The 24,640-nt window shown below is 44.0% G+C and overlaps 1 protein-coding gene across 8 annotated transcripts in view; it reads right to left on the minus strand.

Moving 5' to 3' along the window:
- dennd6b (DENN/MADD domain containing 6B) overlaps nt 1-22,145 on the minus strand; it is a 236,093-nt gene extending 213,948 nt beyond the window's left edge. For 3 of the 8 annotated variants that reach the window (XR_010967118.1, XR_010967117.1, XR_010967119.1), the window contains exon 1: nt 21,966-22,145. Coding sequence is in view for 4 of the 8 variants with exons in the window: in XM_068005278.1 (XP_067861379.1) it covers nt 21,966-22,112 (147 nt within the window). In the remaining 4 variants the exon portion in view is untranslated. The remainder of the gene's footprint in view (nt 1-21,965) is intronic. The other 5 variants (XM_068005278.1, XM_068005279.1, XM_068005276.1 and 2 more) reach the window with 3 other exon arrangements.
- Between the last annotated feature and the right edge of the window lie 2,495 nt (nt 22,146-24,640).

Below are 24,640 nucleotides of genomic sequence, written 5' to 3' on the forward strand. Positions count from 1 at the left end.
TGTAAGAATTTTGTATGTTTCAATGAGATCACCTCTCATTCTTCTAAACTCTAGAGAATACAGGCCTAGTCTACTCAATCTCTCCTCATACGACAATCCTGCCATCCCAGGAATCAGTCTGGTGAACCTTCGTTGCACTCCCTCCGTGGCAAGTATATCCTTTCTTAGGTAGGGAGACCAAAATTGTACACAATACTCCAAGTGTGGTCTCACCAAGGCCCTATATAATTGCAGTTAGACATCTTTACTCCTGTACTCAAATCCTCTTGTAATAAAGGCCAACATACCATTTGCCTTCCTAATTGCTTGCTGCACCTGCATGTGAGCTTTCAGTGACTCGTGTATGAGGACACCCAGGTCCCTTTGAACATCAATATTTCCCAATCTCTCACCATTTAAAAAAATATTCTGCGTTTCTGTTTTTCCTACCAAAGTGGATAACTTCACATTTTTCCACATTATATTCCATCTGCCATGTTCTTGCCCACTCACTTAGCCTGTCTATATCCCCTTGAAGCCTCTTTGCATCCTCCTCACAACTCACATTCCCACCTAGTTTTGTGTCATCAGTAAACTTGGAAATATTACATTTGGTCCCATCATTCAAATCATTGATATAGATTGTGAATAGCAGGGGCCCAAGCACCGATCCTTGCAGTACCCCACTAGTCACAGACTGCCAACCTGAAAAAGACCCGTTTCTATGCTGTATCATTCTATGGTTCCATGAGGGGGAGAGGAAGAGGAGGGGAGAAGTAGGGAATCAGTAGTAAAGTGAAGTTTTCCATTATTAATCTTGATACAGTGTCTCACTAACAGTTTCATGCAGTAGACCTCCGATCCACCTAACCCACCTATCCGCAGTATTCCCTTGGTGCACTTCAAATAACATTTGTTCACCCCTCGGGTGCAGCCTCCTGCCACTAAATTTCCACTCCAGCCTGAGAATCCTTAGGCTTAGGGACCCTAAAAGAATGCTGACCTTACCCTATGCTAAATAGTTCACGACCACTGTATTGCAACATGCTGAGGGTCGAACAATAGCATTCATTATAAAGTATCCTGTTATGTCCTAACAGTGCAGGTGACTTGATAAGACATTGTGCAACTGGAACATTCTGTGGTTTGGAGATGATTGTCCGGTTGAGTTGTTTACAGGACATTGTGCAGCTGGAACAGGTTAATGATTACCTTGACCTTTAAGTGTTTTGAACTATGTAACCGGGGCGTGACTCCGCTTATGATTGGCTCCTGATAATCTGCTGTTATGCTAATGTTCTAGCTGTAAATGTATAAGAATGCAACACATTGAATGTAACTTTGCCTTTCTCTGCTGGATTCTACAGACTCCGGTAGGAGTCACTGGGGTGCACAAGAGTAAAGCCCCGCGGAAAATAAAGATGTGTTTAATTCTGAAGGTGTGTTCGAGTCAGTGTTTGCTGAACCAGACTGAGGGAAAAGAATCCAGATCAACAAGCCCACCGGCCAGGCAATCAATCTGGTTGCTGTTGGACGGGATCTGCACAGAATTATTTAAATGAGGCCCTGTCATTAAGATCGGCAGGGCCTCCATGTCCCCGGCCTTACCAGGTTCTTCACCCGCTCCCTCGCATCCTTCCCGCCTCTCCATTAATGGCGGGGCCAAAATGTCCAAACCTTACATAATGCTAAACATTTCTATTATACCCCCTCTCGGTCGTCTTTTCCAACATAGTGACTACCCTGGGTATTTTCTATTTCCTCACGATACGCCCTTAAGTTCTGGGATCAACCCTACAGCCCTTCTCTATACCAAGGATGCAAGAACGTCAAGGCGAAGTGGTGCATGGCAGTGAGACAGAGTGAGGCCAATAAATACTGTCAGCACAGGGGAGGGGGTGGAGTGGGGGGGCTTGGGGAGTTGACTGCTCAGTGGTCAAACGTCGACAAGGTGGTGAGTGCAAATTGACAACCAGGGACATGGTTGTGAGGAGACATGACAGGATCTGCTAAGCATAAACCAGGGAAACAGCTGATAAGCTGTTTTTAAACACTCCAGGGGCTTGTGCTTCGGAGGGTTACCCAAATTCACCAGAGAGAGCACAGAGGAGATTCTAGGTGCAAGGCCAGTGTGGGAACCTGAGGGAGAGTATAAAGACAGGCAGCAGCAATGCAGTTAACTGTCAAAGCACAATGATGTTTGGTGATGTGACACTGGGGGAAAGGTGGCTCTAAAAATCTTGCTGCACTGTGGAAAGAAGCTTTGCAATTCACTTACGACTTACATTTAATCCTTGCCTTCATTATCTTTGCTAAAGGCAAACACATTCATGCACTGCCACCCACCTGCATACATACTCACATGCTGAGTCTCAGGGCCAACATACAGTACAAGTAAGAGATTGTGCATCTAATGGGTACGTGAAACTTCTTTTAACTTCCTTAAGATTATAAATGCCAATTACACCACCATCCACAGACATAAGAACATAAGAAATAGAAACAGGAGTAGGCCCTACGGCCCCTCAAGCCTGCTCCGTCATTCAATAAGATCATGGCTGATCATCTACCTCAAAACCACTTTCCCACCCTATTACCAAATCCCTTGATTCCCTTAGTGTCCAAAAAGCTATTGATCTCAGCCTTGAATATACTCAACGACTGAGCATCCACAGCCCTCTGGGGTAGAGAATTCCAAATATTCACAACCCTGTGAGTGAAGAAATTTTTCCTCATCTCAGTCCTAAATGGCCAACCCCTTATCTTGAGACTATGACCCCCAGTTCTCAACTCTCCAGCCAGGGGAAACAGCCTCTCAGCATCTACCCTGTCAAGCCCTCTAAGAATTTTATACGTTTCAATGAGATCACCCCTCATTCTTCTGAACTCCAAAGAATATAGGCCAATTCTACTCAGTCTCTCCTCATGGGACAACCCTCTCATCCCAGGAATCAATCTAGTGAACCTTCATTGTACTCCCTCTAAGGCAAGTATATCTTTCCTGAGGTAATAGGTACTGCACATAAAGGTAGTAGGATGTTGACACTTTATAATGGATTTTGCATAGATGGAGCCTGATATGAGTTTTCAAAGCATTTGGAAATTGAATATCACTCCCTATTCAGCAGTTCTATATAATGATTTATATAATTAATGTATTTGATATACACAAATAAAAACATTACTAGAACTTTGTATTTGCATGTTAGTTTGTGCGCTGGGGTGAAGGTTGTGTATATGTTGGTGAATGACAACGTATGTGACGAGGCAGGAAACTAACATATATTGTTTAAGAGGGAGATTTCTTTTCAGAGATGAGTTTATGCAAGTGTGAAGTTAGACGTGTGATCGAGAGTGGGACGATTAGGGAGCTCGATTAAATGCTGGGAAGTACAAAGTGCTAGGGGAGGAAAGACAATGGAGGTCTTAAGGGAAGTGGCAGCAGGGATTGTGGATGCTTTGGTAATAATTTTCCAAAATTCTCTGGACTCGGCAAAGGTCCCGGCAGATTGGAAAACTGCTAATGTAACACCCTTATTTAAAAAGGGTAGTAGGCAGAAGGCTGGAAATTATAGACCAGTTAGCCTAACATCTGTGGTGGGTAATATTTTGGAGTCTATTATTAAGGAGACAGTAGCGGAACATTTGGATAAACATAATTTAATAGGACAAAGTCAGCATGGCTTTACGAAGGGGAAGTCATGTCTGACAAATTTGCTTGAGTTCTTTGAGGGTAAAACGTACAGGGTGGATAAAGGGGAACCAGTGAATGAAGTGTATTTAGACTTCCAGAAGGCATTCGACAAGGTGCCACATAAAAGATTATTGCTCAAGATAAAGAATCACTGGATTGGGGGTAATATTCTGGCATGGGTGGAGGATTGGTTATCTAACCGGAAGCAGAGAGTTGGGATAAATGGTTCATTCTCGGACTGGCAACCAGTAACCAGTGGTGTTCCGCAGGGGTCGGTGCTGGGTCCCCAACTCTTTACAATCTATATTAACGATTTGGAGGAGGGGACCGAGTGTAACATATCAAAGTTTGCAGATGATACAAAGATGGGAGGAAAAGTGGAGAGTGAGGAGGACATAAAAAACCTACAGGCGGATATAGACAGGCTGGGTGAGTGGGTGGAGATTTGGCAGATGCAATACAATATTGGAAAATGTGAGGTTATGCACTTTGGCAGGAAAAATCAGAGAGCAAGTTATTATCTTAATGGCGTGAAACTGGAAAGTACTGCAGTACAAAGGGATCTGGGGGTCCTCGTGCAAGAAAATCAAAAAGTTAGTATGCAGGTGCAGCAGGTGATCAAGAAGGCCAACGGAATGTTGGCTTTTATTGCTAGGGGGATAGAATATAAAAACAGGGAGGTATTGCTGCAGTTATATAAGGCATTGGTGAGACCGCACCTGGAATACTGCATACAGTTTTGGTGTCCATACTTAAGAAAAGACATACTTGCTCTCGAGGCAGTACAAAGAAGGTTCACTCGGTTAATCCCGGAGATGAGGGGGCGGACATATGAGGAGAGGTTGAATAGATTGGGACTCTACTCATTGGAGTTCAGAAGAATGAGAGGCGATCTTATTGAAACATATAAGATTGTGAAGAGGCTTGATCGGGTGGATGCAGTAAGGATGCTCCCAAGGATGGGTGAAACTAGAACTAGAGGGCATAATCTTAGAGTAAGGGGCTGCTCTTTCAAAACAGATGAGGAGAAACTTCTTCACTCAGAGGGTAGTAGGTCTGTGGAATTTGCTGCCCCAGGAAGCTGTGAAAGCTACATCATTAAATAAATTTAAAGCAGAAATAGACAGTTTCCTAGAAGTAAAGGGAATTAGGGGTTACGGGGAGCGGGCAGGAAATTGGACATGAATTTAGATTTGAGGTTAGGATCAGATCAGCTATGATCTTATTGAATGGAGGAGCAGGCTCGAGGGGCCGATTGGCCTACTCCTGCTCCTATTTCTTATGTTCTTATGTTTTTATGTAATGGAGCTGCAGAGAGGTTTGCAGTGGTTGGCAAAACAGGTTGGTAGTGATGAGCGAGTGGTCAAGTTGGAGTTTGGGATGACTATGGGGAGGGGTGAAAGGTTAAGTGAGAACCAGGCTGAATATAGAAAGTTCAGAGGGAAAGTGAAAAAGGAAATAAGAGGGGCAGAGAGGTCAACATAAAAGGGAATCCAAAAGTCTTCTACAGGCATGTGAACGGTATATGGGTAGTAAGAGGGGTGGGGCCGATCAGGGACCAAAAAGGAGATCTATTCATGGAGGCAGAGGGCATGGCCGAGGTACTAAATGAGTACTTTGCATCTGTCTTTACCAAGGAAGAAAATGCAGCCAGAGTCTCAGTAGAGGAAAATATAGTTGAGATACTGGATGGGCTAAAAATTGATAAAGAGGTACTAGAAAGGCTAGCTGTACTTAAAGTAGATAAGTCACCCAGTCCGAATGGGATGCATCCTAGGTTGCTGAGGGAAGTAAGGGTGGAAATTGCAGAGGTGCTGGCCATAATCTTCCAAACATCCTTAGATACAGGGGTGGTGCCAGAGGGAAGATTATGTTCAAAAAAAGGGGGTAAGGATAAACCCAGCAACTGCAGGCCAGTCAGTTTAACCTCGTGGTGGGGAAACTTTTAGAAACGATAATCCGGGACAGAATTAGCAGTCGCTTAGACAAGTGTGGGTTGATTAGGGAAAGTCAGCACGCATTTGTTAAAGACAAATCGTATTTAACTAACTTGATTGAGTTTTTTGATGAGGTAACAGAGAGGGTAGATGAGGTGTACACGGACTTTCAAAAGGTGTTTGACAAAATGCCGCATAATAGGGTTGTCATCAAGTCTGAAGCCCATGGAATAAAGCGGGCAGTAGCAGCATGGATGCAAAATTGGCTAAGTGACAGGAAGCAGAGAATAGTGGTGAACAGTTGTTTTTTGGGCTGGAGGGAGGTGTACAGTGGTGTTCCCCAGGGATCGGTACTAGGACCACTGCTTTTCTTGATATATATTAATGACTTGGACTTGGGTGTACATGGTACAATTTCAAAATCTGCAGATGACAAAACTTGGAAGTGTAGTGAACAATGAGGATAGTGATAGAATTCAAAAGGATATAGGCAGGCTGGTGAAATGGTCGGATACGTGGCAGATGAAATTTAACACCAATATGCGAAGTGATACATTTCGGTAGGAAGAACGAAGAAAGGCAATATAAACTAGAGGGCACAATTCTAAAAGGGGTACATGAACAGAGAGATCTGGGGGTATATGTGCATAAATCATTGAAGGTGGCAGGGCAGGTTAAGAAAACAGTTAAAAAAACATACGGGATCCTGGGCTTTATAAATAGAGTCAGAGTACAAAAGCAAGGAAGTCATGATGAACCTTTATAAAACACTGGATCAACCACAACTGGAGTACTGTGTCCAGTTCTGGGCACCGCACTTTAGGAAAGATGTGAAGGCCTTAGTGAGGGTGCAGAAAAGATTTACTAGAACGATTCCAGGGATGAGGGACTTTCGTTAAGTGGATAGACTGGAGAAGCTGGGGTTGTTCTCCTTGGAACAGAGAAGAGTGAGAGGAGATTTGATAGAAGTATTTAAAATCATGAAGGGTCTGGACAGAATAGATAGAGAGAAACTGTTCCCATTGGCAGAAGGGTCAAGAACCAGAAGACATACATTTAAGGTGACTAGCAAAACAACGAAAGGTGACACGAGGAAAAACTTTTTTTTTAAAAAGTGAGTGGTTAGGATATGGAATTCACTGCCCAAGGAGGTGGGTGAGGCAGTTTCAATTGTGGCTTTCAAAAGGAGAAGAATTGCAGGGCTACGGGGAGAGGGTGAGGGAATGGGACGAGCTAGACTGCTCTCGCATAGAGCCAGCATGGACTCATAGGTCGAATGGCCTCCTTCCATGCTGTAACCTTTCTATGATTCTAAAAGATATGGGTTACAGAGTTGGGTGCTGAATGCATAAGAGATAGATGGAAGAGGTGGGAGCAGGAAGGAGTATGGTAATGAAGAAGAGAAAGTGAAACAAAGCATGGAGGAGAGTTTAAAAAAACACACATACATTGGATTCTCCATGGTGTTGCTCACAATGACTCGGAAAATACATTGTCTTAATAATGGGGGTCTTATCAACCAAGTGTGACATTGAAAGTACTACAGGAAAAACACTTGTGGCATTGCCCACAGGGAGTTAGAGGATACATTACCTCTCCTAGTTGTTGCCTGCCTCCTGTAGACGTTTACTGCACAGAAGGAGGCCATTCAGCCGACTGCATCTGTGTCAACACTTTGCTAGATCAATCCGAAACTAATCAAAACCCCAGTCTCTCCCATAACTCTATCTTCCTCTGCTTCAAATATTTATCCAATTATCCCTTAAAAATGCAACAGTCTCTGCTTCAACCACTCTCGATGCTAAAGTATTCCATGTCTTACAGCAGTTATACAGGGCCTTGGTGAGACCACACCTGGAGTATTGTGTGCAGTTTTGGTCTCCTTACCCAAGAAAGGATATACTTGCCATCGAGGGAGTGCAGCAAAGGTTCACCAGACTGATTCCTGGGATGGCAGGACTGTCATGTGAGGAGAGATTGGGTCGACTCGGCCTGTAGTCACTCGAGTTTAGAAGAATGAGAGGGGATCTCATTGAAACATACAAAATTCTGACAGGGCTAGTCAGACTGGATGCAGGGAGGATGTTTCCCCTGGCTGGGGGGGGTCTAGAGCTAGGGGTCACAGTCTCAGGATATGAGCTAGGACATTTAGGACTGAGATGAGGAGAAATTTCTTCACTCAGAGGGTGGTGAACCTGTGGAATTTTCTACCACAGAAGGCTGTGGAGGCCAAGTCACTGAACATATTTTTAAGTTGTAAACAATTTTACAACACCAAGTTATAGTCCAGCAATTTTATTTTAAATTCACAAGCTTTCGGAGATTTTCTCCTTCCTCAGGCAAATGTTTCAAGAGCTCCTTGAAGCCTACGCATTTATACATATTGAACAATACATGGTGTTTACAGACTGCCCCTGCAACTGCCCGTTGCCAAGGCAATCACCGTGTTCAGACAGAGAGGTATCACCTGCAGAACCCCCGAATACACATTCAACAAAAAAACAAACAGGGAAAAAAAACAGAGAAAAAAAACACAGAGAGAGGCAGAAACATCCGGAAGGCAGAGAGAGCCAGCAAATGACCCATTATATTAAAAACAGATAACATTTGTTCGCTGGTGGGGTAACGTGTAGCGTGACATGAACCCAAGATCCCGGTTGAGGCCGTCCTCATGGGTGCGGAACTTGGCTATCAATTTCTGCTCGACGATTTTGCGTTGTCGTGTGTCTCGAAGGCCGCCTTGGAGTACGCTTACCCGAAGGTCGGTGGATGAATGTCCATGACTGCTGAAGTGTTCCCCGACTGGGAGGGAACCCTCCTGTTTGGCGATTGTTGCGCGGTGTCCGTTCATCCGTTGTCGCAGCGTCTGCATGGTCTCGCCAATGTACCATGCTCTGGGGCATCCTTTCCTGCAACGTATGAGGTAGACAACGTTGGCCGAGTCACAGGAGTATGAACCATGCACCTGGTGGGTGGTGTCCTCTCGTGTGATGGTGGTATCTGTGTCGATGATCTGGCATGTCTTGCAGAGGTTACCGTGGCAGGGTTGTGTGGCGTCGTGGACGCTGTTCACACGAGAGGACACCACCCACCAGAGAGGACACCACCCACCAGGTGCATGGTTCATACTCCTGTGACTCGGCCAACGTTGTCTACCTCATACGTTGCAGGAAAGGATGCCCCAGAGCATGGTACATTGGCGAGACCATGCAGACGCTGCGACAACGGATGAACGGACACCGCGCAACAATCGCCAAACAGGAGGGTTCCCTCCCAGTCGGGGAACACTTCAGCAGTCATGGACATTCATCCACCGACCTTCGGGTAAGCGTACTCCAAGGCGGCCTTCGAGACACACGACAACGCAAAATCGTCGAGCAGAAATTGATAGCCAAGTTCCGCACCCATGAGGACGGCCTCAACCGGGATCTTGGGTTCATGTCACGCTACACGTTACCCCACCAGCGAACAAATGTTATCTGTTTTTAATATAATGGGTCATTTGCTGGCTCTCTCTGCCTTCCGGATGTTTCTGCCTCTCTCTGTGTTTTTTTCTCTGTTTTTTTTCCCTGTTTGTTTTTTTGTTGAATGTGTATTCGGGGGTTCTGCAGGTGACACCTCTCTGTCTGAACACGGTGATTGCCTTGGCAACGGGCAGTTGCAGGGGCAGTCTGTAAACACCATGTATTGTTCAATATGTATAAATGCGTAGGCTTCAAGGAGCTCTTGAAACATTTGCCTGAGGAAGGAGAAAATCTCCGAAAGCTTGTGAATTTAAAATAAAATTGCTGGACTATAACTTGGTGTTGTAAAATTGTTTACAATTGTCAACCCCAGTCCATCACCGGCATCTCCACATCATATTTTTAAGGAGATAGATGTCTTGACACAGAAAGCATCAAGGGGTATGGGGAGAGAGTGGGAATATGGTTTTGAGATAGAGGATCAGCCATGATCATATTGAATGGCGGAGCAGGCTCGAAGGGCCGAATGGCCCACTCCTGCTCCTATTTTTTATGTATCTATGTTCTAACAAACCCCATTTCTCACTCTTTTAGTGACAATTTTAAAATTGATGACTCTGCATCACTGACACCCCTACCAGAGGAAATATTCTTTCCTTATTCACCATCAAAACCCTTCATAATTTTTTTAACCTTTATTAAATCTCATTCACCTTCTTTGCTTCAGTATAAATGTTCCCACTATCTCAAGTGTCTCCTCATAAATATAGTTCCCATCCCTGGAATCATCCTGATGAATCTATATGCCTATAATGATTCAGACTTAAATGTAAGGGGCATGATTGAGAAGTTTGCAGATGATACAAAAATTGACCATGTGGTTGATTGTGAGGAAGGAAGCTGTCTGCAGGAAGATGTCAATGTACTGGTCAGGTGGGCAGAAAAGTGGCAAGTGGAGTTCAATCCAGAGAAGTGTGAGGTAATGCATTTGGGGAGGGCAAACAAGGCAAGGGAATACACAATAAATGGGAAGATACTGAGAAGTGTAGAGGAACAGAGGGACCTTGGAGTGCATGTCCACAGATCCCTGAAGGTAGCAGCACTGGTAGACCGCTGTCCGAGGAGGAGTGTTTGCTAGTGCTGTTGGGGAGGGTTTAAACTAAAGTGGCAGGGGGTTGGGAACCTGAGCAGGGAGAGAGAGGAAAGCGTAACAGGAAGGGACAGAAGGTATGGAGTAATAGGTAAAGTGTTAAAAAAGGAAAAAGCAGGAACTAAGCGTCACAAAACAGATTTGAAAGTTCTTTATCTGAATGCACGTAGCATTCGTAATAAAATGGACAAGTTAACGGCACAAATAACTACGTATGGGTATGATCTTGTGGCCATTACAGAAACATGGCTGCAGGGTGACAACGACTGGGAATTAAATATGCCAGGGTATTTAACAATCAGGAAGGACAGGCAGGAAGGAAGGGGAGGTGGGGTGGCTATGTTAATAAAGGAAGGAATCACTGTAATACAGAGAAATGATATTGGGACAAAGCATCAAGATAATGAAACAGTTTGGGTGGAGATAAGGAATAATAAGGGAAAAAAAACATTAGTGGGTGTAGTATATAGGCCTCCTAATAGTTGCAACTCTGCTGGAAGAAGTATTAATCAGGAGATAGTCGGGGCATGTAATAAGGGAACAGCCATAATTATGGGGGATTTTAATTATCATATTAACTGGACAAATCAAATTGGGCAGAGCAGCCTTGAGGACGAGTTCATTGAGTGCATCAGGGATGGATTTCTTGAGCAGTATGTAACTGATCCTACAAGGGGGCAGGCAACCTTGGACCTGGTCCTGTGTAATGAGTCAGGATTAATTAATAATGTCCTAGTTAAGGATCCCCTTGGAACGAGCGACCACAACATGGTTGAATTCCATATCCAATTAGAGGGTGAGAAGGTTGATTCTCAAACAAGCGTACTGAGCTTGAATAAAGGAGACTATGATGGTATGAGAGCGGAATTGATTAAAGGGTAAGACGGTACATGAGCAGTGGTGTTCATTTAGGGAGTTATTTTACAACTTTCAAAATAAATATATTCCACTGAGGAAAAAAGGGTGTAAAAGAAATGACAGCCATCCGTGGCTAAGTAAAGAAATCAAGGATAGTATCCGACTAAAAACAAGGACATATAAGGTAGCCAAACTTAGTGGGAGGATAGAAGATTGGGAATTCTTCAAAAGACAGCAAAAAGTAACTAAAGGATTGATTAAGAAAGGGAAGTTAGATTATGAAAAGAAATTAGCAAAAAATATAAAAACAGATAGCAAGAGTTTCTATAGTTATATAAAAAGAAAAAGGGTGGCTAAGGCAAACATAGGTCCCTTAGAGGATGAGACCAGGAAATTAATGGTGGGAAACATGGAGATGGCAAAAATGCTGAACAAATATTTTGTTTCAGTCTTTACAGTAGAGGACACTAAGAATATCCCAACACTGGACAAACAGGGGACTCTCGGGGGGGAGGAGCTAAATACGATTAAAATCACTCAGGAGATGGTACTCAGTAAAATAATGGGACTCAAGGCGGATAAATCCCCTGGACCTGATGGCTTCCATCCTAGGGTCTTGAGGGAAGTGGCAGTAGGGATTGTGGATGCTTTGGTGATAGTTTTCCAAAATTCCCTGGACTCAGGAGAGGTCCCGGCAGATTGGAAAACTGCTAATGTAACACCGTTATTTAAAAAGGGTAGTAGGCAGAAGGCTGGAAATTATAGGCCAGTTAGCTTAACATCTGTGGTGGGTAAAATTTTGGAGTCTATTATTAAGGAGACAGTAACGGAACATTTAGATAAGCATAATTTAATAGGACAAAGTCAGCATGGCTTTATGAAGGGGAAGTCATGTCTGACAAATTTGCTTGAGTTCTTCGAGGATATAACGTATAGGGTGGATAAAGGGGAACCAGTGGACATAGTGTATTTAGACTTCCAGAAGGCATTCGACAAGGTGCCACATAAAAGATTATTACTTAAGATAAAAAATCACGGGATTGGGGGTAATATTCTGGCATGGGTGGAGGATTGGTTATCGAACAGGAAGCAGAGAGTTGGGATAAATGGTTCATTTTCGGACTGGCAACCAGTAACCAGTGGTGTTCCACAGGGGTCGGTGCTGGGTCCCCAACTCTTTACAATCTATATTAACGATTTGGAGGAGGGGACCGAGTGCAACATATCAAAATTTGCAGATGATACAAAGATGGGAGGGAAAGTAGAGAGTGAGGAGGACATAAAAAACCTGCAAGGGGATATAGACAGGCTGGGTGAGTGGGCGGAGATTTGGCAGATGCAATATAATATTGGAAAATGTGAGGTTATGCACTTTGGCAGGAAAAATCAGAGAGCAAGTTATTTTCTTAATGGAGAGAGACTGGAAAGTACTGCAGTACAAAGGGATCTGGGGGTCCTAGTGCAAGAAAATCAAAAAGTTGGTATGCAGGTGCAGCAGGTGATCAAGAAAGCCAACGGAATGTTGGCTTTTATTGCTAGGGGGATAGAATATAAAAACAAGGAGGTATTGCTGCAGTTATATAAGGTATTGGTGAGACCGCACCTGGAATACTGCATACAGTTTTGGTCTCCATACTTAAGAAAAGACATACTTGCTCTCGAGGCAGTACAAAGAAGGTTCACTCGGTTAATCCCGGGGATGAGGGGGCGGACATATGAGGAGAGGTTGAGTAGATTGGGACTCTACTCATTGGAGTTCAGAAGAATGAGAGGCGATCTTATTGAAACATATAAGATTGTGAAGGGTCTTGATCGGGTGGATGCAGTAAGGATGTTCCCAAAGATGGGTGAAACTAGAACTAGGGGGCATAATCTTAGAATAAGGGGCTGCTCTTTCAAAACTGAGATGAGGAGAAACTTCTTCACTCAGAGGGTGGTAGGTCTGTGGAATTTGCTGCCCCAGGAAGCTGTGGAAGCTACATCATTAGATAAATTTAAAACAGAAATAGACAGTTTCCTAGAAGTAAAGGGAATTAGGGGTTATGGGGAGCGGGCAGGAAATTGGACATGAAGCTGAGTTCGGATCGGTCAATGCCCTGTGGGTGGCGGAGAGGGCCCAGGGGCTATGTGGCCGGGTCCTGCTCCGACTTCTTGTGTTCTTTAGATTTGTGGTTGGGATCAGATCAGCCATGATCTTATTGAATGGCGGAGCAGGCTCGAGGGGCCGATTGGCCTACTCCTGCTCCAATTTCTTATGTTCTTATGTTCTTATAAGGTGGTTAAAAAGGCATACGGGATACTTTCCTTTATCAGTCGAGGCACAGGATATAAGAGCAGGGAGGTTATGCTTGAACCGTTTAAAACACTAGTTAGGCCACAGTGAGTACTGCGTACAGTTCTGATCACCACATTACAGGAAAGATGTGATTGCAGTAGAGAGGCTACATAGGAGATTTACGAGGATGTTGCCAGGACTGAAGAATTTTAGCTATGAGGAAAGATTGGAAAGGCTGGGGTTGTTTTCTTTGGAACAGAGGAGGCTGAGGGGTGATTTAATTGAGGAGTATAAAATTATGTGGGGCCTAGATAGAGTGGATAGGAAGGACCTATTTCCCTTAGCAGAGGGGTCAATAACCAGGGGGCATAGATTTAAAGTGATTGAAAGAAGGATCAGAGGAGATCAGGAGAAATTTTTTCCACAGAGGCTGGTGGGGGTCTGGAACTCACTGCCTGAAACGGTGGTAGAGGCAGAAACCCTCATCGCATTTAAAGGGTACTTAGATGCGCACTTAAGGTGCCGTAACCTATAAGGCTGAGGACCAAGAGCTGGAAAGTGGGATAAGGCTGGATAGCTCTTTTTCGACCAGCATGATGGGCCAAATGGCCTCCATCTGTGCCGTAAATTTCTATGATTCTATCCATGCCTTTGCACAAATTTATTAACTCTTAACCTTTGTATTCCGAACCGCTACTTATAAACCCCAAAATGCTTTTGGCCTTTTTATGACTGTCTACCTGCACTCAGGGAATTATGTAAGGTTAGGGTTAGGGAACCCAGTAGTAGCCTTGGGATATCGCACTTCCAACCCTTCACCAATCCAAGCAAAACCCTTTGTTTCCTGTTCGCCAGCCAGTTTTCTATCCATGGTACTACATTTATTCTTGTATCACACCACACACCTGAGTTTTTATGAGCTATCTCGTTAAAAAATCTGTAAATCCATACACATTCATTAAATTTAACAAACACAACTTTTCTTTAACAAATGCGTGACGGAAAGCCTTGATCAATTTTATGCATTTCTAAATGCTTACTGATTTTTTTTGGATTAAAAAAAGTTTGTCTACAACTGAAGTTTGACTAACTGATCTATAGTTTCTTAGTTTATCCTTCTCAACTTTCTTGAACTGGACCACCCAGATGGGTGGGAAGCTAGCAAAGAAGACTGGCAGAATGAGGTCAGGTTTTGAATAAGAATGGCAAATTGGAGGTAAGTGGGATGGGGAACCAACAGAGGAGGATGGTCACATTTGAAAGTGGGGGCATGGAAGTGAGGGTGGGAAATCAGGAAAAAAGGCAGTGACCAAAAGTATAAAAACTGTAACAAAAAAATTGAAGGCCAGTTAAGTGCAGAAATTGCTGAATGAAGAAATAAATGGTGGACGGACTTGTGTGATTTGCACCACAGTGCTACCAGCGGTGGGATGTCTGTAACTAGAACATGCCAGACAGGTAGGCTTTTCCTATTCTCTAAAGTGTTGGCATACCTTTTCCCCTTTATAAAGGTTTATGACAAAAACAACTTGCAAACAACTAAGAAACTTGCAGGTGGTGAGTGTCTGGAACGAGCTGCCAGAGGCAGTAGTAGAGGCGGGTACAATTTTGTCTTTTAAAAAGCATTTGGACAGTTACATGGGTAAGATGGGTATAGAGGGATATGGGCCAAGTGCAGGCAATTGGGACTAGCTTAGTGGTATAAACTGGGCGACATGGACATGTTGGGCCAAAGGGCCTGTTTCCATGTTGTAACTTCTATGATTCTATGATTTATATAGCACCTTTAACATAGAAAAATGACCCAAGGCCCTTCACAGAATTGAAATCAAACACAAATCAACAACGAACCAAAGGAGGAGATATTAGGAGGGGATGATGAAAAGCTTAGACAGAAGTGGACTTTAATGAGGGTCTTAAAGGAAGAGAGGGAGGCGGAGAGATGCAGCGAGGGAATTCCAGAGCTTTGGGCCTAGAAGGCTAAAAGGCATGGCCACCAATGGTGGGGTGGAAGGATTTTGCTGGAGTTGGAAGAACCAGAGTTCTCGGCGGATTGTAGGGCTGGAAAAGGTTACAGTGTTAGGCAGGAGCAAGGCCCTGAATGGATGTGAACAGGAGGATTATAAATTTAAATTTGAGGCCTTGGGGGACCGGGGAGCTAATGTAGGTCAGCGAGCATAGGTGTGATGGGTGAATGGGACTTGGGGAATACAATACAGAGCAGAGTTTTGGATGAGCTGAAGTTTAGGGAGGCTGGAGGATGGAAGGAATAGTTGAGTCTGGAGATGACAAAGTCATGGATAAGGATTTCAGCAGCAGATGGGCTGAAGTGGGGTGGGGTGGAGATTGGCGATGTTACAGAGGTGGCAGTAGCCAGTCTTTGTGATGGAGAGTATATGGGGTCATGAACTCAGCGCAGGGTTAAATAGGACGCCAAAATTGTGAACAGTCTTTCTCAACCTTAGACAGTAGCAGGGGAGGGGGATGGAAGTGGCAAGGGTACGAAGTTTGTGGCGAGGGCCAAAGACAAAAACTTTCGTCTTCCCAATATTAAATTGTAGGAAAAGGCGTTTGATAAGGTGCCCGTTACAAATGTTAACTGGAGAAAACTGCGACTCAGCAGTACCAGATGCTAGACATGCAGTCTGACAACGTAGAGGCAGTGGAGGGGTCATGAGAGACAGTGGAGAAATAGAGCTGGGTGCCATCAGCTTACATGTGGAACCTAACCCCGTGTCTTCAAATCATGTTACCGAGGGGGCAGCATATAGATGAGGAAGAGGCCAAACATGAGCAGCACCAGTGCATATGTATTACATAGTACATTATACATTGTATGTTTGAAAAAGGGACATAACTAATAGAAGGATAAAAACAGAATCCATATGGATTGAAATAGAAGATAAGGAATCGATCACACTAATAGGCCTACAGGCCACCTAATATTGGAAGGTGGAGGAAGAAATACGTAAGCAAATATGTGAAATGAGTAAAGGACATAGAATAGTAATCATGGGAAACTTTAAACTATCCCCAAATAAACTGGCAAGAGGAGGTAGGTAAAGGGATACAGGGAATGGAGTTTTTACAATGAGTGCAGGACTCCTTTCTTACCCAGTATGTAAAATCCCAAGAGAGGAAGCACTGCTGGATCTGATAATGGGAAATCAACCAGAACAGATAAAAGTAGTAAGCATAGGGGAACATTTAGGCAACAGTGATCACAACATAATAAGGTTTAAGATAAAAATTGAGAAGGACATAAGTAAGACAAAGACCAAAGTAATAAATTGGAAAAAAGCTGATTTTCAGGGGATGAGAATGGAACTAGGGAAAATGAACTGGAAAAATTTACTGATAAACAAAGAAACAGAACAGTAGTGGGAAACATTTAAAACAGCGATCAATAGAGTCTAAGAGAAATATATCCGAAAAAAAAATCAAGAACAAACATTGCACGTCACTCCGCTTTTTAAGAAAGGAGAGAGAGGGAAACCAGGGAATTATAAACCAGTTAGCCTAACATCTGTTGTGGGGAAAATGCTGGCGTCTATAATTAAGGATAGGGTGACTGAACACCTCGAGAATTTTCAGTTAATCAGAGAGAGCCAGCATGGATTTGTGAAAGGTAGGTCGCGCCTGACAAACCTGATTGAATTTTTTTGAAGAGGTGACTAAAGTAGTGGGACAGGGGAATGTCAATGGATGTAATTTATATGGACTTCCAGAAGGCATTTGATAAGGTCCAGAAGGCATTTGATAAGGTCCCATATAAGAGACTGTTAGCTAAGATAGAAGCCAATGGAATCGAGGGAAAATTACGGACTTGGTTAGGAAGTTGGCTGAGCGAAAGGCGACAGAGAGTAGGGATAATGGGTAGGTACTCACATTGGCAGGATGTGACTAGTGGTGTCCCACAGGGATCTGTCTTGGGGCCTCAATTATTCACAATATTTATCAACGACTTAGATGAAGGCATAGAAAGTCTCATATCTAAGTTTGCCGATGACACAAAGATGGGTGGCATTGTAAGCAGTGTAGATGAAAACATAAAATTACAAAGTGATATTGATAGATTAGGTGAATGGGCAAAACTGTGGCAAATGGAATTCAATGTAGACAAATGTGAGGTCATCCACTTTGGATCAAAAAAGGATAGAACAGGGTACTTTCTAAATGGTAAAAAGTTAAAAACAGTGGATGTCCAAAGGGACTTTGGGATTCAGGTACATAGATCATTGAAGTGTCACGAACAGGTGCAGAAAATAATCAAGGCGGCTAATGGAATGCTGGCCTTTATATCTAGAGGACTAGAGTACAAGGGGGCAGAATTTATGCTGCAGCTATACAAAACCCTGGTTAGACCGCACCTGGAGTACTGTGAGCAGTTCTGGGCACCGCACCTTCAGAAGGACATATTGGCCTTGGAGGGAGTGCAGCGTAGGTTTACTGGAATGATACCCGGACTTCAAGGGTTAAGTTACGAGGAGAGATTACACAAATTGGGGTTGTATTCTCTATAGTTTGGAAGGTTAAGGGGTGATCTGATTGAAGTTTAAAAGCTATTAAGGGGAACAGATAGGGTGGATAGAGAGAAACTATTTCCGCTGGTTGGGGATTTTAGGAGTAGGGAACACAGTCTAAAAGTTAGAGACAGATCTTTCAGGAGCGAGATTAGAAAACATTTCTACACACAAAAGGGTGGTAGAAGTTTGGAACTCTCTTCCGCAAACGGCAATTGATACTAGCTCAATTGCTAAATTTAAATCTGAGATAGATAGCTTTTTGGCAACCAAAGGTATTAAGGGATATGGGCCAAAGGCGGGGATATGGAGTTAGATCACAGATCAGCCATGATCTTATCAAATGGTGGAGCAGGCACGAGGGGCTGAATGGCCTACTCCTGTTCCTCTGTTCCTAAACTAGCCAATAAAATGATACAACATGGATGAATAAAGAAATAAGGGCAAAATTGAAATGAAAGAAAAAGGCATACACTAAGTAAATAGACAACAAAGGAGAGGATAACAAAAGGGAAGATAAGGTTAGGAAAGTAGTTTAAAAAACAATTAGGAAGACAAAGAGAAGCTACAAAATTAAATTAAAAAGAAATAAAGTATAGAGACAAATAACAAAAAAAAATCAGGGTAGGGATAGGGCCACTATGGGATACACACAATAAACTCACTAATAATGACAGCGAAATGGCAAAAATATTAAATAATTACTTTGCGTCAGTATTTACCAGGGAGACTAACATGGTGGGTATGATATTAGAAGAGATCAAAAAGATAGAGATATTTAAGATAGAAAGACGGGAGAAAATTGATAAACTAGCCAATCTTCGAGAGGATAAAACCCCTGGCCCAGATAAATTGTATCCGTGCATATTAAAAAAAAAAATTAGGGAAGACACATATACATATATATAAAAATTCATTAGGAAAGGGAATAGTGCCAGAAAACTGGCGGACAGCTAATGTGATTCCTATATTTAAAAAGGGAGATAGAACAAGTTTAGGGAACTATAGACCAATTAGCTTAACATCAGTGGTAGGAAAGATAATGGAATCCTTACTCAAAGATGTAATAGAAAAACGGATATAGAAACCGAAAAAGTAATAAATAGCTAGCACTGATTTCAAAAGGGAAGGTCATGCTTGACCAACCTTATTGAATTCTTTTAAGTAACAGAAAGGGTAGGCAAGGGTAATGCAGTAGATGCAATATATTTGGATTTTCAAAAGGCCTTCGATAAGATACCGCATGGTAGACTAAGGTGGAGTCAGGGGACAAGTAGCAGAATGGATAGCAAGCTGGCTATGAAACAGAAAACAAACAGAGTACGGGTTAAGGGGAATTACTCAGAATGGCAAAAGGTACTGTCCCTCCTCGGGCTCTATCTCCTACTGCCCCATCTCCTACCGCCTGTTACCAACCCCACCTTGAGATCCCATCTCCCGCTGCCTGTTACGGTCCCTCGTCGGGCTCCATATCCCACGGCCCGGGTCACCGTCCCTCCTCGGGCTCCATCTTAGAGTTATACAGCACGGATAGAGGCCCTTCGGCCCATCGTGTCCGCGCCGGCCATCAAGCCCAGTCTAATCTAATCCCATATTCCAGCATTTGGTCCGTAGCCTTGTATGCTATGGCATTTCAAGTGCTCATCCAAATGCTTCTTGAATGTTGTGAGGGTTCCTGCCTCCACATCCCTCTCAGGCAGTGAGTTCCAGACTCCAACCACCCTCTGGGTGAAAAAGTTCTTTCTCAAATCCCCTCTAAACCTCCTGCCTTTTACCTTGAATCTATGCCCCCTTGTTATAGAACCCTCAACGAAGGGAAAAAGCTCCTGAGTATCCATCCTATCTATGCCCCTCATAATTTTGTACACCTCAATCATGTCCCCCCTCAGCCTCCTCTGCTCCAAGGAAAACAAACCCAATCTTCCCAGTCTCTCTTCATAGCTGAAGCGCTCCAGCCCTGGTAACATCCTGGTGAATCTCCTCTGCACCCTCTCCAAAACGATCACATCCTTCCTGTAGTGCAGCGACCAGAACTGCACACAGTACTCCAGCTGTGGCCTAACCAGTGTTTTATACAGCTCCATCATAACCTCCTTGCTCTTATATTCTATGCCTCGGCTAATAAAGGCAAGTATCCCATATGCCTTCTTTACCACCTTAACTACCTGTTCCGCCGCCTTCAGGGATCTGTGAACTTGCACACCAAGATCCCTCTGACCCTCTGTCTTGCCTAAGGTCCTCCCATTCATTGTGTAGTCCCTTGCCTTGTTAGTCCCTCCAAAGTGCATCACCTCGCACTTTTCCGGGTTAAATTCCATTTGCCACTGTTCCGCCCATCTGACCAACCCATCTATATCGTCCTGCAGACTGAGGCTATCCTCCTCGCTATTTACCACCCTACCAATTTTTGTATCATCAGCGAACTTACTGATCATACCTTTTACATTCATATCCAAGTCGTTAATGTAGACCACAAACAGCAAGGGCCCCAGCACAGATCCCTGTGGTACCCCACTGGCCACAGGCTTCCAGTCACAAAAACAACCTTCGACCATCACCCTCTGCCTTCTGCCACTAAGCCAGTTTTGAATCCAAAGTGCCACGGCACCCTGGACTCGTACCTTCTTGACCAGTCTCCTGTGCGGGACTTTATCGAAGGCCTTACTGAAATCCATGTATACCACATCCACTGCGTTACACTCATCCACACGCCTAGTCACCCCCTCAAAAAATTCAATCAAATTAGTCAGACATGATCTTCCCTTGACAAAGCCATGTTGACTATCCCTGATTAATCCTTGCTTCTCCAAGTGGAGACTAATTTTGTCCTTCAGAATTTTTTCCAATAACTTTCCTACCACTGATGTTAGGCTCACTGGCCTGTAGTTCCCCGGTTTTTCCCTACTCCCCTTCTTGAATAATGGTACTACATTAGCGGTTCTCCAGTCCTCTGGCACATCCCCTGTGGCCAGAGAGGTTCTGAATATATGTGTTAGAGCCCCCGCAATCTCCTCCTTTGCCTCACACAGTAGCCTGGGATACATTTCGTCCGGGCCTGGGGATTTATCCATTTTTAGGCCTGCTAAAACCGCCAATACCTCCTCCCGCTCGATGTTAATATGTTCGAGTATATCACAGTCCCCCTGTCGTATTTCTCTGTCTACGTCGTCCTTCTCCATAGTGAAAACAGATGCAAAAAATTCATTTAGAACCCCTCCTACATCTTCCGGCTCCACACACAGATTGCCATTTTTGTCCCTAATGGGCCCTATTTTTTCCCTAGTTATCCTCTTACCCTTAATATACTTATAAAACATCTTAGGATTTTCCTTTATTTTGCTCGCCAGAGTTTTTTCATGGCCCCTCCTTGATCTCCTAATTTCTTTTTTAAGTATTCCCCTGCACTTTTTGTACTCCTCTAGGGCTTCCTCCGTCCTTAGCCTTTTGTATCTGCCAAAAGCCCTCCTTTTTTTCCTAATCCATTCTCGTATATCCCCTGACATCCAAGGTTCCCTGGAGTTCTTGGAACCACCCTTGACCTTTACGGGAACATGTTGCCATTGTATGGTCTCAATCTCCCTTCTGAAAGACTCCCATTGCTCCGATGCAGATTTTCTTACAAGCAGCTGATCCCAGCTCATTTTGGCCAGATCCTGCCTTATCCTATTAAAATCAGCCTTCCCCCAATTTAGAACCTTTATTTCCAGCCCCTCCCTGTCCTTTTCCATGACCACCTTAAATCTCACCGAATTATGGTCACTGTCACCAAAGTGCTCACCTACTAGCACTTCTTCCACTTGGCCGGACTCATTCCCTAGAATTAGGTCCAGTACCGCCCCCTCTCTTGTCTTCTACTGCCCCTCCTCCACCTCCATTTCTCACCACCCGGGTCACCGCCCCTCCTCGGGCTCCATCTCCCACCGCCTGTTACCGCCTCTCCTCGGGCTCAATCTCCTATGACCTGTTACCGCCCCTCCTCGGGCTCCACATCCCACGGCCCAAGTCGCCGCCCCTCCTCGGGCTCCATCTCCCGCCGCCTGTTACCGTCTCTCTCAGCCCGAGCTCTGGGCGCGGCCTACCCTCACCTCTATCGCTTGTCCCAGCTCCAAGTCGAATGTGACCACACAGACGCACTCGAGCCAGGCGGAGAAGCGGTCCCAAGGAAGCGCTAGCCTCGAGGCCGGGTAATGTTTAACCCTCCGAGCCCGGCCCCCAGTCTCCAATAGTTCCATGACAACGGCGCCGCGTTCTAGTACTGACGCATGCGCAAACTCTTTCAGACTTCGCAGCCCCGAACGCAACACACGCTGTGGGAGGGCAGCCCGTTGGCGCATGCGTATATGCTGTCGCACTAAGCATTGGAGCACGGAAAAAGGCGCGAGGCGGAGCGAGGTGTTCAGCCGGAAACCGCAGTGCAATGTCTCCGAGCAACTTTAGACATCCCCTGTGTACTGTGCAAAGGGAAGGCAACATCAGCACTGCAATCCGGTTGATTCAAGTCACTTGCATAACAGATTATAATTAAACAGCACATCCAACAAGATCAAAAAATCGAAACAAACCAGAATCAAGCAGACCTAGAAACATGAGGAAAGCTGACATCAATAACCAACCGATCGAAAACATCCCTGGATCTAAGTATTTGATACAAGGCTATTAATTAATGGTGACAAAATAAATTGCACTTTGTTTCATTACATGGGTTTGCTGGATTTTCTCCAACATTTTGGCATCACAATTCAGTCCCTTTTCTGTTAAAACAGATGCCTGAAGATGTTCAATTCCAATCTCAGCATCACCAATTGTTTATGCTGAGATTGGAGTGGAACATGAAATTGTAGCTTGGGTATACACACTGGCCCCAATATTTCTCTACGTAACTGAAGTTCCTCATCCCTGGAACCATTCCAGCAAATCTTTTCTGTGCTCTCTCTAAGGCCTTCACATCCTTCCTAAAGTACGGTGCCCAGAAGTAGACGCAATACTCCAGTTGTGGCCGAACCAGTGTTTTATAAAGGTTCATCATAACCTCCTTGCTTTTCTACTCTATGCCTCTATATATAAAGCCCAGGATCTTGTATGCTTTTTTATCCGCTTTCTCAACCTGCCATGCCACCTTCAACGACCTGTGCACATATACACCCAGGTCTCTCTATGCCTGCACCCACTTTAGAATTTGTACCCTTTAGTTTATATTGCCTTGCCTCGTTCTTCCTGCTAAAAATGTATCTCTGCGTTAAATTTCATCTGTCATGTGTACACCCATTCCATCACCTGTCTATGTCCTCTTGAAGTCTATCACTATCCTCCTCACAGTTCACTACACTTCCAAGTTTTGTGTCATCTGCAAATTTTGAAACTGTGCTCTGTACACCCAAGTCCAAGTCATTAATATATACCAAGAAAAGCAGTGGTCCTAGTACCGACACCTGGGGAACACCACTGTACACCTCCCTCCAGTCCGAAAAACAACCATTCACCACTACTCTCTGCTTCCTGTCACCTAGCCAATTTCATATGCATGCTGCCACTGCCCCTTTTATTCCATCGACTTCAACTTTGCTGACAAGCCTATTATATGGCACCTTATCAAATGCCTTTTGGAAGTCCATATACACCACATCAACCGCATTGCCCTCATCAACCCTTTCTGTTACCTCATGAAAAAACTCAGTCAAGTTAGTGAAACACGATTTGCCTTTAACAAATCCATGTTGGCATTCCTTAATTGATCCACACTTGTCCAAGTGACTGTTAATTTTGTCTCAGATTATTGTTTGTAAAAGCTTTCCCACCACCGAGGTTAAACTGACTGGCCTGTAGTTGCTGGGTTTATCCTTACACCCTTTTTTGAACAAGGGTATAACATTTACAATTTTCCAGTCCTCTGGCACCACCATCGTATCTAAAGAGGATTGGAAGATTATGGCCAGTACCTCTGCAATTACCTTTGTGGTTCTGCTTTTTAATTTAGTCCCTAGCTGCTCAAACTCTTTCAGCAGAACCTTTTTCTTAGTCCTACCTATGCCATTGGTACCTACATGGACCACGACAACTAGATCCTCCCTCTCCCACTCCAAGTTCTTCTCCAGCCCGGAGGAGATGTCCTTAACCCTGGCACTGGGTAGGCAACATAGCCTTTGGGAATCATGCTCCTGGCTGCCATGCCATGTTAAGGAACCAACGGGCTAGTGAGAAGGAGGAATTAAAGGAAATTAGTATTAGTAAAAATATAATGCTGGAGAAATTAATGGGGCTTAAAGCCAATAAATCCCCAGGGCCTGATAATCTGCATCCCAGAGTACTAAAAGAGGTAGCCACGGAAATAGTGGATGCATTAGTTGTCATCTTCCAAAATTCTATAGATTATGGAACAGTTCCTGCAGATTGGAGGGTGGCAAATGTAACCCCACTATTTAAAAAAGGAGGGAGAGAGAAAACAGGAAACTGTAGACCAGTTAGCCTAACATCAGTAGTAGGGAAAATGCTGGAGTCTATGACAAAGGATGTGATAACAGGACACTTAGAAAATATCAGCCAGATTGGACAAAGTCAACATGGATTTATGAATGGGAAATCATGTTTGACAAACCTACTGGAGTTTTTTGAGGATGTAGCTGGTAGATAAGGGAGAATCAGTGGATGTAGTTTATTTGGATTTTCAAAAGGCCTTTGATAAAGTCCCACATAAGAGGTTAGTGTGCAAAATTAAAGCACATGGGATTGGGGGTAATATACTGGCATGGATTCAAAATTGGAT

The sequence above is a fragment of the Heptranchias perlo genome, chromosome 24 (genome assembly GCF_035084215.1).
Source record: "Heptranchias perlo isolate sHepPer1 chromosome 24, sHepPer1.hap1, whole genome shotgun sequence".
Taxonomy (NCBI): Eukaryota; Metazoa; Chordata; class Chondrichthyes; order Hexanchiformes; family Hexanchidae; genus Heptranchias; species Heptranchias perlo.